This window comes from Grammomys surdaster, unplaced genomic scaffold, assembly GCF_004785775.1.
Source record: "Grammomys surdaster isolate TR1022 unplaced genomic scaffold, NIH_TR_1.0 126381, whole genome shotgun sequence".
In the NCBI taxonomy this organism is placed as follows: Eukaryota; Metazoa; Chordata; class Mammalia; order Rodentia; family Muridae; genus Grammomys; species Grammomys surdaster.
In genome coordinates, this window is record NW_021621176.1 from 1401684 (window position 1) to 1419648 (window position 17965).

Consider the following 17965-nt stretch of genomic DNA (forward strand, 5'->3'; position numbering starts at 1 on the left):
AGATTGGAGTTTAATTAAAATTCTGATCCCTCCTTTGCCCACTTCCTTGCCAAGTTAACAGCCAACACTTCTGTTTGGGGTTCTGGTGATTTTGCTGCGATGACACAGAGTTACCTCCAAAATTTTGGCAAATGTACCTAAAGCATCAATATGCTCACCAGGTGCTTCAGCGAGGCCTGGCTCGGTGCTGCCTTTTGTCTGTTCTTGCAGATACCTGTCTGCCACTGTCAGGATCTCTTGATAAATAGGGGGCTATAGAAAGAGGTGGGCAAAAATTTGAACCGGCTACAAACAAGAAACCAATTCCACCATGGCATAAAGGTCTTTCCATGATGCTTTTGTCTTCTAGGTAGCTAAGTGGGACTTCTGAGGTGGGGGAACTCAGATTTCTTCTTGGCCAACCATGAGGTTCTTTCTGCTTTGGTTCTGCGTGCTGTTCCTCCTGGTCTCCAGGTTACGGGCAGTCAGCTTCCCAGAAGATGATGAGCCCCTTAACACTGTTGACTATCACTGTAAGTTACCCAAAACCATTTCCTTGTTTGCAAAAGAAGCCTTTTGTTTGTCTTTTTCTATATCTATTCATTTTTCAGCATCAGAGACAAATTTTAATATATCTTTACAATGATTTGCACATTAAATCATCTGCAGTCTTTCCTCGGCTGTGCAGAAACTGAGCCAGTTCTGTTGGGTGCCATCCTGCAACAGCCCAGACACAGAGATTATATATTTTCAGTAAAAAAGAAAAAGACCATTTGCTGACAATTCTCCATCTTTTACTAATTTATATTCAAGACCTTAAGAGAGGAATTTAGTTAAAACCCTTCCTACAAGTACTATATACAGCTAATCAATGCTGGCTATTGATTATTCAGCTCCGTAATCCTGACTGATGGTTTAGCCCATTTTTACTTGCAGATTCAAGGCAATATCCGGTTTTTAGAGGACGCCCTTCAGGCAACGAATCACAGCATAGGCTGGACTTTCAGCTGATGTTGAAAATTCGAGACACACTTTATATTGCTGGCAGGTAATTTTCCTTTCGTTGGTTTATTAGATTAAAATTCTTTTCTCTTGTGGTGCTTGCATTAATGTGTCTAGTTCATGAAAAACTAATATGTGATTGTGATCAAAAACTGCAAGTAGCCAAAAATACTCTCATGAAGAGCATGCTGGGTATCAGGACAGAAAGCAGAGTTAACGCCTTCAGTGACACATCCAGTAATCATACACCATTATTTTGTCCCAAAGTAGTGGGGGAGGGGGAGGTGTCATTCTTTATTCTTTCCTAACTTAGAATTTTTCAGGCCAATATCAGAAAGATGCCTGTGCTTCTGCCCAGTCAGCTTGCCCCAAGCCTGGAGAGAAAGGCTGTGCTTGCCCTGGCTGCAGCGATGCACACAAGCATCTCCCTAATGAGAAAGTACACTGTTCACTTTGCTCAAGTCACAGAGAGGCCAGATGATCTTTAAAACACAGTAATGGCAGATCTGTAAAGATGAAATAAGAAGCAGCATATAGCATTGACGACTTCACAGGATATGACTGAACTGCCTTGTTTCCAACAGGGATCAAGTCTATACGGTGAACTTAAATGAAATCCCCCAGACAGAGGTGATACCAAGCAAGGTGAGCAGCTAGCTCCAGAGGGCGAGTGCATCCACACTCCCCTGAGCTTCAGTAACGACACCCCACACACACTCCAAGTGCATTCATTAATACTGAGCTTTGATTTTACTTGATTAATCTAGAAGCTGACGTGGAGGTCCAGACAGCAAGATCGAGAAAATTGCGCTATGAAAGGCAAGCATAAAGTAAGTGCAGTGGATGGGCCTACCACATTCCCTCCTGGTGGCCTTGCCACCATGACATCACCATAGGAGATGTCTGACCGCCATGTAATTATTTCCCCTTTAGGATGAATGCCACAACTTCATCAAAGTCTTTGTCCCAAGAAATGATGAGATGGTTTTTGTCTGTGGCACTAATGCGTTCAACCCGATGTGCAGATACTACAGAGTAAGTATGGTTTGTATGATGAATTATTTTTCTCCCCAACTAAAATTTCCGTCTTGGGTATGCTATTAGAATTGAACCTTCTCTGCTGTAACCAAGAGATTTGTTTTATCTTTGTTATAAGAGAATATAAAAGAATCTCTCAAATAGAATTTCAATATACACAAAGCAATATTGCCTTCAAACAAATACATTGAACAGATGCGACACAAGCTACTTTTTTTTGTCTTGCAGTTGAGTACCTTAGAATATGATGGGGAAGAAATTAGCGGCCTGGCACGATGCCCGTTTGATGCCCGACAAACCAATGTTGCCCTCTTTGCTGGTAAGAAGCTACAGTGTATTAAGTATCACTGATCAATGATGTTGAAGGTGCAAGAGAATTTAAAGAAGACAAAAGCTCATACCTTAGATATGTACTTTGACACAAGCATTTCAAAGGCTAAAGCCTATGAACAAATTATTAAGGAGAATACGTGAAAAAAAACCACAACAGATGTATCTCAGTGATGGGTATAAGTATTCTTACACGTGGCTCTGTCATTAACTAAGCCGCTGACCCTGAATACATTGCTTAATTTTGGGTGCTTAGATCCCTCACCTGTAAAATTAGGTAATAATCATAGGACAGCCAGTTAGAGGTTAAGGGTGAGCACCAGTGTAGTTTCTTGCATAACTAATGATGCCAGGTGAAACACTGCAAAAGGTAGCTGTGCTAACACACCATAGGTAATAATGGATATTTTACCAAATTATAACTTTGGTTTCAGATGGGAAACTCTATTCTGCCACAGTGGCTGATTTCCTGGCCAGTGATGCTGTCATTTACAGGAGCATGGGTGATGGATCTGCCCTTCGCACAATAAAATACGATTCCAAATGGATCAAAGGTACCTAAAGGAGCATTGCCTTGGGGTTTGGGGGTAGAGTCAGAAGGCTTAAGTGGGAGCAGCAGCCAAGGCCAACAGGAAGTTCAGAGCATAACTTTGCTCATCTAGAATAAGCACATGGTGTTTTGCTTATTAAACTCGACATTGGCAGGGGATTAGTAGACTAGTTGATGTGTCAGGGAATAAGTTCCTGGAGACAGTTATGCAAGTGGCCAACGTAGATAGATGCCTTGTCTTCGTGTGTCAAATTGTCTAACTCCAAATGCTTATAGTACTGCTCTCCCATACCACAACACTTCCTTCCTATATACATCTACCCATTTGGGAACTTTATTAGTGAGAATTGATGAGTTCATATTTATAGAGTCATCTTGCTCATTAAATTCTGAAAATCAAGGGTTTTAAAAAAATTCTCAAAATGAGATTTTCTTCCCAAGTTAAATAGGTTAATGAATAAATCTGTTGAGACAAAGACCTTTTCTGTAGCTCAGTTCCCTGCAGGCCGCTTTCTTTTTTACAGTCCATTAGCTGACTTTAAAGACACAGGCTCTTGAAGCTTGAACACACCCATATTGGGACTCCTTAAAATCACTGCTCCAAGTGGAGTTACACAACGGAGCTGGCAGCTGGGGGCTTACACTAATTGAATCATCCTTTAAGAATGGCTTGTTTTCAATCTTTCAGAACCACACTTTCTTCATGCCATAGAGTACGGAAACTATGTCTATTTCTTCTTCAGAGAAATTGCCGTGGAACATAACAACTTAGGCAAGGCAAGTATATATGTTTGATGTGCACTGTGGACTTAAACTGAATGAAATCCCACCCACTTTGGAAGAGTGGCGGGTGCTCTCCTGTGTTGTTTCAAAGGGCCCACTTGCATGCATTTAAGGGTGCATAAGGGAACTGGGTTGCTGATGGTACCGCTAACTGCTGGAAAACACCTCACAATGCCCTAAGTGGGAACAGCTGCCTCCTTGGGCTTTCAAAAGCTTTCATATTTTTATTTCTATCACCATAGAAAGTGGAGGCCTTTTTACTCTTTAGAAAGCCATCGATGGTCTCATCCTTCCCAGTGTCAAAGGCAGTATGGAGAATGGGAACCCCTGTTCAATTTGGAGTATTTCTGTAAAAGCCCATGTGCTCCTTAAGTATTGCAGACTCTTCTACAACCACGTTCAAGGACTGCACATTTTATTAATAATATGAGAAGCAATAGACAAAGTTAGAGGCAGACGCACAGGCATGGTTTTCATTCAGCCAGGAAGACAGAAAGCTCAGGTCTCAGGGAGCATGTTTGGCAAAGTGAGAAAAACTCTTCATGCATTCTCACTGCATGGCAGTACAGGGAGGAGGTGGCTTGTTCTGAGCCAAACATCTATTTTCTTTTGTTTCCTTTGGTTTCTGTTTGTGTATCTCCCTTGAGTGGCAGAATCTGGTTGTGCTCCTCTTCTGTGCTCACAGTCTCATGGCTTGGTTCTTGTCTCTGGGCAGGCTGTGTATTCCCGAGTGGCTCGCATTTGTAAAAACGACATGGGTGGTTCACAGCGAGTCCTGGAGAAGCACTGGACTTCCTTCCTAAAGGCTCGGCTTAACTGCTCGGTTCCTGGAGATTCCTTTTTCTACTTCGATGTTCTGCAGTCTATAACTGACATAATCCAAATCAATGGCATCCCCACGGTGATTGGGGTCTTCACCACGCAGCTCAACAGGTGGGAACCAGCAGAAATCCCGGTCCTCCCACAGGGGCCCTGTGCTCCCTGTGAGAATTGTGTGTGGCCCCCGCTGTTGGCCTCGTCCTCATGAGTGTCTCATTTTTCAGCATTCCTGGTTCCGCAGTTTGTGCCTTTAGCATGGATGACATTGAGAAAGTGTTCAAAGGGCGGTTCAAAGAACAGAAAACCCCAGACTCTGTTTGGACAGCGGTTCCTGAAGACAAAGTACCAAAGCCAAGGTAAAGAAAAGAGGCAAAGGTTTTTGTATTGAACATCGTCCCTCCCCCCATGAACATTGGCACCACCTTCTATCCATCTGTCATCCAACCTCCCACCCCAGCGGGCATCCCTCTGGGACAGTCCTCACAAAGCCAATCAGTGTTATCCTGTTATGCCCTGGGCATGTGTCTGTGCAAAAGCCCATGGAATTCTGGGAAATGACATTACTGCTCAAGTTTTTCAGTCCTTCCTTCCTCTCTTGACCTCTTCTCTACAGAATGCATGCTTACTCCTTAAATCCAGTATGTGAGAGAATGATTGAAGCTTGCTGTTTTCGTTTCAGGCCTGGCTGTTGTGCCAAACACGGCCTCGCGGAAGCTTATAAAACTTCCATAGACTTTCCAGATGACACCCTGTCTTTCATCAAGTCCCACCCGCTGATGGACTCTGCTGTCCCACCCATTGCTGATGAGCCCTGGTTCACAAAGACGCGGGTCAGGTGAGACCATAGGTCATCTATGTCCACCCTTTTCTCCTGTCATGGACCTCCTGATCTGACCTGCCTCTTTCCTCTGCTAGGTACAGGTTGACAGCCATTGAAGTGGACCGTTCAGCAGGGCCATACCAAAACTACACAGTCATCTTTGTTGGTTCCGAAGCTGGCGTGGTGCTTAAAGTTTTGGCAAAGACTAGTCCTTTCTCTTTGAATGACAGTGTATTACTCGAAGAGATTGAAGCTTACAACCCAGCCAAGTAAGTATGTTTTGGGAGAACTCTCTTTAGCCCTGCTCAAAAAATGACCAGTGTATATCTAGCTCATCTGGCCATTTTTCTTTCAGATTTCTAAATTAGTGATGCCTTTTACAGGTTCCATTTGGGTTTTATTTCTTCTTTATTGTTTACCTCCCCCATTGAATTGCTTTTCAGACTTGTTTGTTTTTGTAAGCCCACTGGGGCCAGGAGGGTGAACAGCTGATGAGTTTAAAAATAAGGCATCCCTCCTTCCTCACCTGTGAAAAGTGAGAACATTTTAGCACCATCTTACCTTGCAGATCTATTTTGGGATGCTGCATGTGGCAAAATTGATTGTAAGCATGCACACAGAGAGTATACTTAGAGTTTAGCGAGATAGTTTGGACAGTTAAAACACATAAGGAGTGAGCGAGGGAAGTTGAATACATGAGACACCCAGAGGCCTTTAGCGTGGGAGGATTTAAACACATTAGAATATTATCTTTCTCATTTTTTTAGAGCCTAACAAGTCTTCACAGCTGCAACCCCATTCAGCCAGGAAAGCAATTTTAAAGAACCCTTTGTCCAGCTTGAAATGTAACCATCTACACAAAAACATAGAGCTATATATCCCATAATTATTATTTCTCAAGTTAGACACATGGTTTGGTTGGCTGCCAAATCATGCCTCTTGTATAGTTGGTACAGGCTTGACTTCAGTGTATGTCTTCAAAATGTAATCACCAAATAGGTGCAGTGCCGAGACTGAGGAGGACAGAAAGGTCATCTCATTACAGCTGGACAAAGATCACCATGCTTTATATGTGGCCTTCTCTAGCTGCGTGGTCCGCATCCCCCTCAGCCGTTGTGAGCGCTATGGATCCTGTAAAAAGTAAGCTTCCGTGTCCTTATTCATTCCTGCTCGAGCACTGTTGTATTCTGTGCTGAGGAGAAAAATCCGCATCACGGTCTGTTTGATTTTTCTCCAGGTCTTGTATCGCATCACGTGACCCATACTGTGGTTGGTTAAGCCAAGGAGTTTGTGAGAGAGTGACCTTAGGGATGCTGTAAGTATGCTGGACCACCTAGCCATTTTCTCTCAGGGTATCAACAGCTCCAAAACAAAATAGTAAATTCCCAGTTGTACTGCTTTTCTTTTCCGTCCTTTCTTATTTTGGTGTGGGGGAATTTTTAAAAGAGAAGATCTAAAATTTGAGAGGGAAATGAGATTTAGATACAACAACTCTAGAGGGCAATAGATTGGGAAGAGAAACCATTTTATTCTCTTAGGCAACCTAGCTAAACTAACAAGTAATTCCACTGGCAATTGTGTTGAATCGTTAGTGTGCTCTCTCTGCTTACTCTCACTAACCAGTCTGTCTTGGCTCTGTCCTGGTTGTCCCTTGTCCCTATGAAGGCTGTTAACTGAAGACTTCTTTGCTTTCCATAACCACAGTGCTGGAGGATATGAGCAGGACACGGAGTATGGCGACACGGCCCACCTAGGGGACTGCCACGGTAAGACAGACGCCTCCCTGTCCTCCAGCTGCTCCTTTGGACCACATTTGCACGCAAACATTATTTTACAACCAGCCTTTATAATGACTAGGGACACATACCACCTAGCATTTAACGTAAACTTCGCAAAAGCTGAGCTCTTTGGTCATGGGGGTCCATTAGAAAAGATTCTGAGTTTTTCTTTTCCTTCGCCATTTGCACTTTTGTAAACAAACAATGTAGAGAAAGGTAGTGTAACCAGTAGACTTTTAGTTTGTAGTCTTTTCTTTGGACTTTTTTCTATTACTTGGAGTTCATAAACTTTTTTGCTTTCTTTCCGTTACTCTTCACTGATGACTTGTTCCTTTGATCCCTTTAGAAAGTTTGCCTACTTCAACTACACCAGATTACAAAATATTTGGCGGGCCAACATCTGGTTAGTTTTTTTTAATTTTTTTGAATTAACAGTCTTTCCTTTCCTTCAGTTCAGCATTTTCTGCCCCTCTTCCCCCCTCCTTTTGCGCAGTTTGGCAGCCCTTCATTTTTCTGCTTTGACTCATAACCCTCTGAAGGTCCTGAGAGATGTTTTCTTACTCAGCCCTCCACCCGTGTGTAGCATGGAATGGTTCATCATTGACCAAGGGACATCCTTAAGGAGAGCCCAGTGGGTTGACATATTCTGCATTTCAATTGCACGCCAGCGCCCAGCTTCCTTCTCTCAACCCTTTGCATTGTGAATGCTCCCTCTGGCCATCTATATCACATGGATGACAGAATTGCATAATTTTCCCCTTCTCTCCCCACCTTTCATACGAACAAGGAATGAACAATATGCATTTTACAAAAATGTGTATTTCTAAGTTCTAAAGATCTTTTTTGAATGTTTCATGGCAATCCCAGGAATCTCTGAATGTTGTGTTCTCAGTGGTGTGAAAGAAGCTAGCTTCAGTTGAATGAAGCTGGATTTTGATGTACAAAGATGTACAGTGGGGTCTCCATGCACATCTGTCTGTGTTTGTTTAGAAGTCTCTTCCTGTAACTATTGGATCAGTCTATACCGTATCTAAAAGCATATGCTTATATATTCATGGAAATCTACTAGGTTAAAGCTCGCAATAGACACGGAAAGGTTTGGTTGTTCTCCCGACTGTGCTGCGTCTAGGGTTCACATCAGTTTCATCCCTCAGGGGGGAGAAAAGGATGACCTGTCTCATGTATCCCAACATCCTTATTCAGTGTTTAAATACCATTGCTTGTGCATGAGTTACTGCTAACTCTTTGGAAGAAACTCCCCAGGCATTTTGGAGAACACAGCAAGGTTTGTGCTGCACTGTGGATGGAGGCTCTCAGTGCATGGGGAAACCTTCAAACGGACAGAGGCCTTCGGGAAGCAGAGTAGCGGCCTCTTAGGCAGAACAGGTTTATCAGGTCCAAGATCAAGTGTTTACTTGGACCAGATCAGGTATTTTCTAAATGTAATTCCTTTATAGCTTCTCCAGGGAAGGAAAGGGAATAAAGGCATTCCATTATAGCTTCTCCAGGGAAGGAAAGGGAATAAAGACCCCAGCCATTCACAAAGGTCTTCTGTACATTACACATTACAAATAGATTAAACAATCCTGAGATCGAGGTGGAGAGAGCCAGGGTCAGCCTAAGTTGGAGCTTGTGTTACATTTCCATGAGGAGGCTTCAGTAGGAATGTTCATGTGTCTCTTACTTTGGAAATCTGCATCATGTATCTTCATTACCAGCTTTTAGTTTTTACTCTTCTCTTGCAAGAAAAAGATTTGGTCTCATTCCCTCAAGGGGGCTTTGACAAAATTCTAGGACAGGATTTCTGAGAACATATATTTGACTTTCAAATGCAAGGAAGCAATCAGAAAAGTCTTTCTTGACGCTAGCCATGTTAATGGACATCTGTTTGCCACCACAGACATGGAGGTATCCTCATCTTCTGTTACCACTGTGGCAAGTAGCCCAGAAATTACATCTAAAGTGATTGATACCTGGAGACCTAAACTGACGAGCTCCCGGAAATTTGTAGTTCAAGATGACCCAAACACTTCTGATTTTACTGATACTATATCAGGTATCCCAAAGGGTAAGGCCTGGCCAGGCACTTCATCTCTGACTGCATGGAAACCTGATCCCTAGCCTGGCTCTCAGAGGTGAAACTTAGTAGAGCTGCAGTCCCACTGGCCACAGTGACTTTGCTTTCCTGTGGTTTAAGTCTGAGTGCATTCCTGTCCAAGACATAGCTCCTGAGACAGCCACTCAGACAATCTAATCTGTGTTGGTTTCTGCCTGCAGACGCTGAGAGCCTGATGAATATCAGAGGACTTTGAGGGTCACCCTCTCAATATCAAAGAAGAAAAGCTGGCAGATGACAAATACCTTTACCAAATATTCTATCTAGGAGGCTATCTCAGCCCCTTCTTAGCTTCATCTGCAGATGTAATGTGGAAAAGATATGCAGGGTGGCAAGTTGTCCGAGTGCCACAAGCGGCAAAGTACGGCATAGTACTTGTCTGCAATTACTGCATTCAGTCCTTAATAGGTGAAGTTAAAAAGCTGTCTGGTCAATTTGCTTGTAAGATTTAATACTCTAGAAAAAATGTCTATCCCTTTGTGTATATGCTATGGTATCAGGTTTCCAGCCAGTTCTTATGGCACTGCCTTGTCATTTATGATTTACTTCTGTTGATTTTATTTTGTTTTATTTTGTTTATATTTTCATTGCAAACGATTTTATAATCATTATTTCTGTTTTGATTTCTTCAGTAATACCATTTCTTTTTTCTTCTCTCTCCTGGTCTTTCACAATACCATTAAATTCCACAGCTTTGACAACTGATTGAAACCAACTAATATTCAAGGACCTTATTACTAACTTAATATCAGAGAACCTTCCCAATCCCTCTGACTCAGTTATTCTGGGATATCTGTGTGTATAACATATAACAGACCTGAATACCTCTTAACCTAATATTTCTCTAATCGGTTATTAGATGTCTGTGGTTGCATTAAAATTTCCAATAATTACAAACTAACTCACTCTTCATTTTCTAGGTCTAATTTAAGTATTTCTCAAATGCCTCCAGATAATTTAAGGATTCTTAAACTAATATGTAGTTGATTATTTTCTTACACTGTCCGGTTTTCTTACATAGTAGATACTTCATGAATATTTCATCCCAAGGTGAAATTTCAAAACAGACCGTGAGCACAAACCTACAGGTGTACATTTGTATTTAACACTGACCAAGTACTTGCTTTTAGTTTGTGACCAGTTATGTTTTTGTCCTAGTTAACACAACTGTATTAGCATAGCTATCTGAGCCTGCTGTGTGTTTTTGTTAATTCAGATATTTCCTTAACCCCAGCAGCAACTCTTTAACCCTGGTTTAAGAATTAGGTGAGCATCAAAAGGTACATGTTTTCTGAACTGTTCTAACTCTGCTTTTTAGATAGAAACTCTTAAAATTCCTAACAACTGCCTAAGAGACTGGGTGAAAGGAGAAAGAAGTATTTACCAAGGACTTGTGCAGCAAGCATACATGTTTCTGGAAATTTTATTGTGACTTCAGGGGGGTGGAATACTGTGAGAGTTTGGTATCTATTTGCTCCTGTAAGCTAAGCATATGGAGAGTTTGAAGGTAGTATTGACTCAGTATAAGCTATTTTCTACCTAATATATTTTTAAAAGCACTTCATTCAAAGTCTTCACATGTCTGTTGCAGGTGTACGGTGGGAAGTCCAGTCTGGAGATTCCAACCAGATGGTCCATATGAATGTCCTCATCACCTGTGTGTTTGCAGCTTTTGTCTTGGGTGCGTTCATTGCAGGAGTGGCTGTATACTGCTATCGTGACATGTTCGTTCGCAAGAACAGAAAGATCCATAAAGATGCAGAGTCAGCCCAGTCATGCACAGACTCCAGTGGAAGCTTTGCCAAGCTGAACGGTCTCTTTGACAGTCCTGTCAAGGAATACCAGCAGAACATTGATTCTCCTAAACTCTACAGCAACCTGCTGACCAGTCGGAAGGAGCTGCCACCCAACACGGATACAAAATCCATGGCCATGGACCATCGAGGCCAGCCTCCAGAGCTGGCTGCTCTCCCCACACCAGAATCCACACCTGTACTCCACCAGAAGACCCTGCAGGCCATGAAGAGCCACTCTGAGAAGGCCCACAGCCATGGTGCTTCAAGGAAAGAACACCCCCAGTTTTTTCCTTCCAGTCCTCCACCTCATTCCCCATTAAGTCATGGGCACATCCCCAGTGCCATTGTTCTTCCAAACGCCACTCATGACTACAATACATCCTTCTCAAACTCTAATGCCCACAAAGCTGAAAAGAAGCTTCAGAACATCGACCACCCTCTTACAAAGTCATCCAGTAAGAGGGAACACCGGCGTTCTGTGGATTCCAGAAATACCCTCAATGATCTCTTGAAGCATCTAAATGACCCAAACAGTAACCCTAAAGCCATCATGGGAGAAATCCATATGGCTCATCAAACCCTCATGCTGGACCCAGTGGGACCAATGTCTGAGGTTCCACCCAAGGTCCCTAACAGGGAGGCGTCTCTATATTCCCCTCCCTCAACACTCCCCAGAAATAGTCCAACCAAGAGAGTAGATGTCCCCAACACTCCTGGGGTCCCAATGACTTCTCTGGAAAGACAAAGGGGTTATCACAAAAATTCCTCCCAGAGGCACTCTATATCTGCTGTGCCTAAAAACTTAAACTCACCAAATGGTGTTTTGTTATCTAGACAGCCAAGTATGAACCGTGGAGGATATATGCCCGCCCCAACAGGGGCAAAGGTGGACTATATTCAGGGGACACCGGTGAGTGTTCATCTGCAGCCCTCCCTCTCCAGACAAAGCAGCTACACTAGTAATGGCACCCTACCCAGGACGGGACTAAAGAGGACACCATCCTTAAAACCTGATGTGCCACCAAAGCCTTCCTTTGTTCCTCAAACCACATCTGTCAGACCACTGAACAAATACACTTACTAAGCCTCAAGTGTGCTATTCCCGTGTGGCTTTATCCTGTCCCTGCTGTCTCGAGGAAGCTGTGAGGGTACCTTAAGACGAGATACCTGCTTGTATTTTAAGAGAAACAAGTAGCCAAAGAAACTCTGTCACTTTGGTAACACCAGAACTTGCCACATGTAGCTACTACAGCAAGGCTTCTGTGTACTTGCCGGAAACGAAGGGAGGTCCTGCTCATTCCATTTCTTTCGTTTGAAGCTGAAGGGATGTGTAGCCTGGAAAGGTTCCCTTCACCAGTATAAAGAGCTGATACAGTACTCAGAAGACTGAACAAATACTTGAAAATGGGTTCAATGTAGACTGCCATTCTGTGTGGTCTTCCCATTAAATGTGAACATTTTAATATGTATGCATTCACCTTGCCTCTTGCACAAATGTCAAAATGGAAAGATGGGAATGTCTCAAAACAAAATGAGCTTGGAGATTACCAAGCAGTTTGCTGAAAAGTCAATCTTTGACCCAAACTGTAGCATTTTTTTCCAAGTGTGGCAGTTTTTTTTCCAATGCCACCAACAAACTGTGTTAAGAGAGGAGCGTGTGTGTGTGTGTGAGAGAGAGAGAGAGAGAGAGAAAGAGAGAGAGAGAGAGTGTGAGAGAGAGAGAGAGTGAGAGAGAGAGAGAGACAGAGAGAGAGAGAGAGAGAGAGAGAGAGAGAGACAGAGAGAGAGAGACCAACCCATTAGGATTTATTTAGGTGCCCATTGCATCTTTTGTACTATGGAGTTGTTTACAGTAAGCATGACTGAACAAGAACTAACATCCTCCTACACCGGTCCATCGTGTTCGGCTCCGATAAGGAATAGTCAAGGCTTCTTTGACTGTCAAGTGATTAACATAACCTGTGTGGTACCCAGTGTCAGAACATTTAAGCGTTCTAAGTAATTTTGTGCTGCTATCCATCAGAACATCTATTCCAGCCTTGCCAGCTTAAGAAGTTAGAGAAATTAAGAGGTATCCTTGATGTATCTATCAGTATTCAGTAGTAACATTTACCTGTCCACTGTGAATCAAAGCCTGAGGCACGCTACTCAACCTTGGACACACTTACAAGCGTTTATTTCAATTGTGTTATTTTATTTTCCATGTAGTAAAACTTTTCCTCTCTTAACTCCTCCTGCCCCCAAACCCCAAGGTGAAAGAAAAACCAAAAGTAGGGCAAAAGAAAGAGACAGACAGAAAAGGAATTACAGTTGGCTTAGCAGGGAGGGTCTGTAAAGCTCTTAGTAGTCCTGGCCTCCCTCCGTCCATGTTCTGCGATGTGAGGATTTTTCTCCTGAGTCATGCAGGCAATGACAGTGAACTGTAAATACCACATGTGAGTTTACCTGGATCTGTGCATTTTGTGCCTTATTCACGCGAGTGGTAGAAGTATGTTGAGTGTTTCCACTACAGAGCACCATTTCCCATGTGCCACTTGTAAACGTTTTGCAGCCAGCACCTGAAGACTTCTTACGGTCATAAAGCAACCTAGAGCGATTTGTTGTTGAACAACACCGCACCCCCCACCTCCAGGATCAGAAGCAGCATCCACTATTGCCATGATAAACATTCCACCCCTGCTGTTCTGATAATGTGAAGTCAGATGAGGGTTCCCAGGGAACGTGGCACCTGCAGAAACTATATCTACAGTCATTTATGTGTAGCTTGGCAGAGCCCACTGATGGCTGAAGGTGTGTAACCGACTGACAGCTTTGGTTAACCCACTGCACATCACCCAGTCATTTACCCAACCTAATCTAGAAATTTCCACAGCCGAGGAAGGCTCCTGAGCCAGTCAGGCAAAGTTAAAGCGATATTTTGGGACAGTGATGATGGTATGCATTACTTGGGGGAGGATGGGGTACAAAACACCAGATCATTTTTATACAGGATGTAGAATACCGACGCAGTTGACCATTTCCTTCAAGAACATTCTTTTCTATAGAAAAATGATTCCCTGTGATCTCTTGGAAACTCCAAAGCTGAAACACTTCAGCTCTACAACTAAAAATATTACAGTTTAATAATCAATTAAACCAACCAACAATAAGCACTACACATCCGCCACCAACAATGTTGTTTGCATTTACCTTACCAATATTAATCCCAGCGTGGTAACTCTGTGTGACCCCCTGATAACATTTTGTAACATTGTGCTGCCTTAGAGTTTGTACTGTGAGTTCTATCAGTATTTATGTTGAAATTTCTAACATGGATTCTAGTCTCTATTCTGTTAATTTAATTTTAAATGCTTTATCCATTTGTGCAAAGGTAAACACAGATTGTATCTTTTTTAATGGTACGGCATAAAAAAAATAACCCTAAAGTGAAGTGGCTCTATACTGTTTTATAGAGGACTTTAACGTGTATAGATATCTTGTAAACTTGTATTGTGGATGTGTAAATAATATGTACTTTGGGTTTTTAACACCGCATGTAAAGTCAAAATAAAATATCCAAGTCATTACATCTTGCCTTTTGACATTAAGAGGTTTATACTGCCATCATGCTTTTATGCTAGTCATGCCAGATTTATTTCAAAGTCTAAGAACATATTCTTCCCTGGAAATATTTGTTACCTGGTCACATTATGCTGCATTCTCTCCTTGGAAGACTATCGTTGAAGGCTGGAGCCAGACATAAGACATGCGGCCCAGAAAGTCCCATGACCTATAGCCCTGCATCCACTGCCAAATGCTTATCTTGGACCTTGATCAAGTTGAAGGAAAATTTAGAGTTTCCACCTTATGGGCTGGGGAGAAAGCTCATGAGTAGAATGCTTGATGTGCAGTCATGAGGACCAGAGTCTGAACCCCAGCACTTTAAACTTACCACAGTAGCACTTTATAAGACCAAAGCTCCTAACCAATGGGAGGCAGAGACAGGAGAAACCCCCAAACAGACTCGCTCATCTAGTGTAGACTGGTGAACGAGAGACCATTTCTCAAGCATAGTGGAAGGTGGACCACCTATAGCCATGGTTGTCCTCCAAACTCCACACATGCACCATGGCATACATGAATCTACACACAATGTGTACGCACATATATACAATACACACAGATACCACACAAAGAATTCATGATTTACCTTGTCACATAAAATATAAATGTACTTTGAGTTCAGAATTATAACTGAATTATAACTGGTAAACTTTTCTTGCTGTTTAGTATGTGGAAGGTCTCTACCCCATTGTACAATAGAAAATGAATTCCCTTAGTATTCATGTAGAAGGTAAAAGTAGGATTCTGTGGCATGTCCCTTAGCATGTAACTAGCTGCGGGGCACCCAACATTGGCCTTATGGGTAGGCACAAAGTCCTCCCATATAGTGGTCATGTTGCCTCTGCCTATTTGGTTCCAACAGCTTCTCCCGGCCAAAGCCTACTGCAGCTCTCCTAAGGCCTTTTGTAGGAGAACCTCAGTAGCACCTTAGAGCAGCAGACACTGACATACCCCATCAAGGGTTTCACACGATTCAGGGTGTCCTGTAACCAAGGGTTAGAGACATCTGTACCTGAGCATCAGTTCAGTGGTACATGCTCCCTTCATTCCCTTTATATATGCAACAGTCCAGAGAGATGAGGAATCATGGAAATCTGGCCTATGGCTGTAGCTCAACTACTTGCCTAGTAGACTGGTAGTCTAGTTTCCATTCCCATGAATGTGAGTGTGCCTCCATGCCTGCAGCCTTCATTCTTGTCTGCATAGTAGGGTTAAGGCTAGCTTGAAAGATTTCAGGTATTCTTTCAAAATAAGCTGATAAAAGCGTATTTGTTCATTTTTGTAGCTAGCAGCTCTGCTGCAGCATGTGGCATTCTGGAGGCCCCCATTGAGCATGGACAGGGAGTCAGGGAGTCATTGTGTCTCAGAAAAGGACAAGCAAGAGTCAGTTGGTAGCTCCATTTGGGCAGTTGATGGGAAGACATAAGAAAAATGTGTCTGTCATTGGCCCAATCTTAGCACTACATTATTTCCTCCCATTGTGAACATTTCTATGATATTGCTGTGGCTCATATTATGGACTGTCCTTTTCTAGGTCTACTGGGCTTTCCTTTCTGAAAGTGTATCTTCTGCCCACCCCCTTTTCATACGTGTTCCTAGCTTTTCTCGTCATAAACCTTGATGGTTTAATGCAGGCTGTGGACTGAAAAGTTATTTTCACCTTCCTTTTCAGTGGATTTATAGTTCCCTAAAAATGTATCTATGAATCCTCAAGGTGGATGCTCAGACTCCATTGAGCAGTACAGCAAGGGAACTCTAGGAGTTTTTAGAGAATACATTGTTAAGCTACAGAAATAGGCACAATCACAAGTACCCAAGACAGAACACCCATGCCCCTGTCCAGCAGCACATTAACTTAGATACTCTGAGAAGTGGCAGCATTGAAACCTAATGGGACACGAAATGCAGGGGTGGGGGGCAGGGACACAGAGATAGACAGACAGAGAGAGACACAGAGAGATTAATAGGGCATCTTTTAAGTCAGACAGTGACATGGTAGCTTAAATACTGCTCTGGAACCAGAGGGATTTACCTTCCTGACATCACCTTTCCATTTTCTTCCTCTGCCGTCCCTTTCCTCATCCTCCTTAGATTGTGGCAAAGAACACTATTTCCAGAAAGCCCTCCCTCCATCCATTGCTGAAGAACTATGGGTCTGACTGACTCTATCGCTTGAGCAACTAGGCTACTTAAGCCATCTCATTTTTGAACAGGGACAGTTTGGCATTTATTTCTCTGACAGTTCTATGGTCTCTGTCAACTCTGTAATTCTATTTCTTATTTTATGAATGCTGAGTTTAAATATTCCTCATTCAGCAGCTTGCTTTGTAGGCCATTTATGAATCTGTGAGGCCTGTTCCCTCTTAGATGGGCAATATATGTAAGATTAGCAATAAAGTACGGCATGATAAACAATGCACTTCAAGCTCTTTAGCTGGGATCTATACTTGATGTTTACTCTTTTTGCATATATAACATGTTAAACACCTAAATCTCTGTCCGTGTTTCCATCTTTATCAAGTAGCTTTCATACCACAAACAACAAGGAATGAACCTATAATAATATCAGTCTAACTCACGGAGAATTCATGCAGGGGATGAAGGGGGAGGGTGAGCAGTATCCTGGACATTCAGACCATGAATCAACTAGAACTCACATACAAAGGAAAACGGCATATTTCTATGCTCTGTCTTATGATATAATTCTTTTTAAAATTAGGTATTGATTATAGGGTGATTAATCTCTGGAATACTTTCAGACTATGCTGGGTTTGTATAGAGAATAGAAATATAAAATGCAGTACTATCGTGTTTATGCATTATTTCCTGGAGCCTTTGAGTGACAGTCAGTTAATCCTTAACAGTTTCTAATTAATTTTTTTATTCTTTATATACATTGTATCCCAACCACAATTTCCTTTACCTCCACTCCTCCCAGTTACCTTCTTCCTCTCTCCTCCAGATCTAGTCTTCTATTTTCCTTCAGGAAAAAAAAATAGAGTAGCTGTCCCAAGGGTATCAACCAAACATGACATAACAAATTACAATAAGGCTAGGCACAAAGCCTAATATCAAGGCTGGATGAGGTGAACCGGTAAGAGAAAAAGGTTTTCAAACACACTCAAATTGTCAGATATCTCTCCATCTTGTTGTTAGGAGCCCCACAAGAGCAGCAAGCTATACAACCATAATATATATGCAGACAACCAAGCTCAGTCCTTGACCTCTTGGCTTCTAGAATCTTTCCTCCCCTCTTCTGCAGGGTTTCTTTGACATCACTGAGTCTTTGGCTGTGAGTCTCTGCATCTGCTCCCATCAGTTGTTTGATGTCATTTCTCTGATGACAATTAG

General features: G+C 42.5%; 1 protein-coding gene across 5 annotated transcripts; it reads left to right on the forward strand.

The window, feature by feature from the left end:
- Nucleotides 1-358: 358 nt before the first annotated feature.
- Sema6d (semaphorin 6D) lies at nt 359-14577 on the forward strand. 5 transcript variants are annotated; one of them, XM_028760048.1, is made up of 18 exons: nt 359-512; nt 916-1027; nt 1566-1626; nt 1749-1811; nt 1915-2016; nt 2248-2338; nt 2784-2903; nt 3588-3676; nt 4398-4615; nt 4726-4857; nt 5181-5336; nt 5417-5590; nt 6321-6461; nt 6559-6636; nt 7026-7087; nt 7446-7502; nt 9000-9167; nt 10807-14577. In XM_028760048.1, the coding sequence occupies exons 1-18, from the start codon at nt 404-406 to the stop codon at nt 12093-12095; spliced, it is 3222 nt and encodes a 1073-aa protein (XP_028615881.1). In that variant the 5' UTR covers nt 359-403; the 3' UTR covers nt 12096-14577. The 5 variants fall into 5 exon arrangements, with proteins under 5 accessions (XP_028615881.1, XP_028615882.1, XP_028615884.1 ...); XM_028760049.1 differs by having other exon boundaries at nt 9000-9155; XM_028760051.1 differs by lacking the exon at nt 9000-9167.
- The last annotated feature ends 3388 nt before the right edge of the window (nt 14578-17965 follow it).

Bases quoted from the DNA above. Each gene is read 5' to 3' on its own strand.
- Sema6d (XM_028760048.1), top strand. From the start codon at position 404: ATGAGGTTCTTTCTGCTTTGGTTCTGCGTGCTGTTCCTCCTGGTCTCC. The intron at 2,904-3,587 runs GTACCTAAAGGA...TCAATCTTTCAG, and splicing joins CGATTCCAAATGGATCAAAG to AACCACACTTTCTTCATGCC. The intron at 4,858-5,180 runs GTAAAGAAAAGA...TTTTCGTTTCAG, and splicing joins GACAAAGTACCAAAGCCAAG to GCCTGGCTGTTGTGCCAAAC.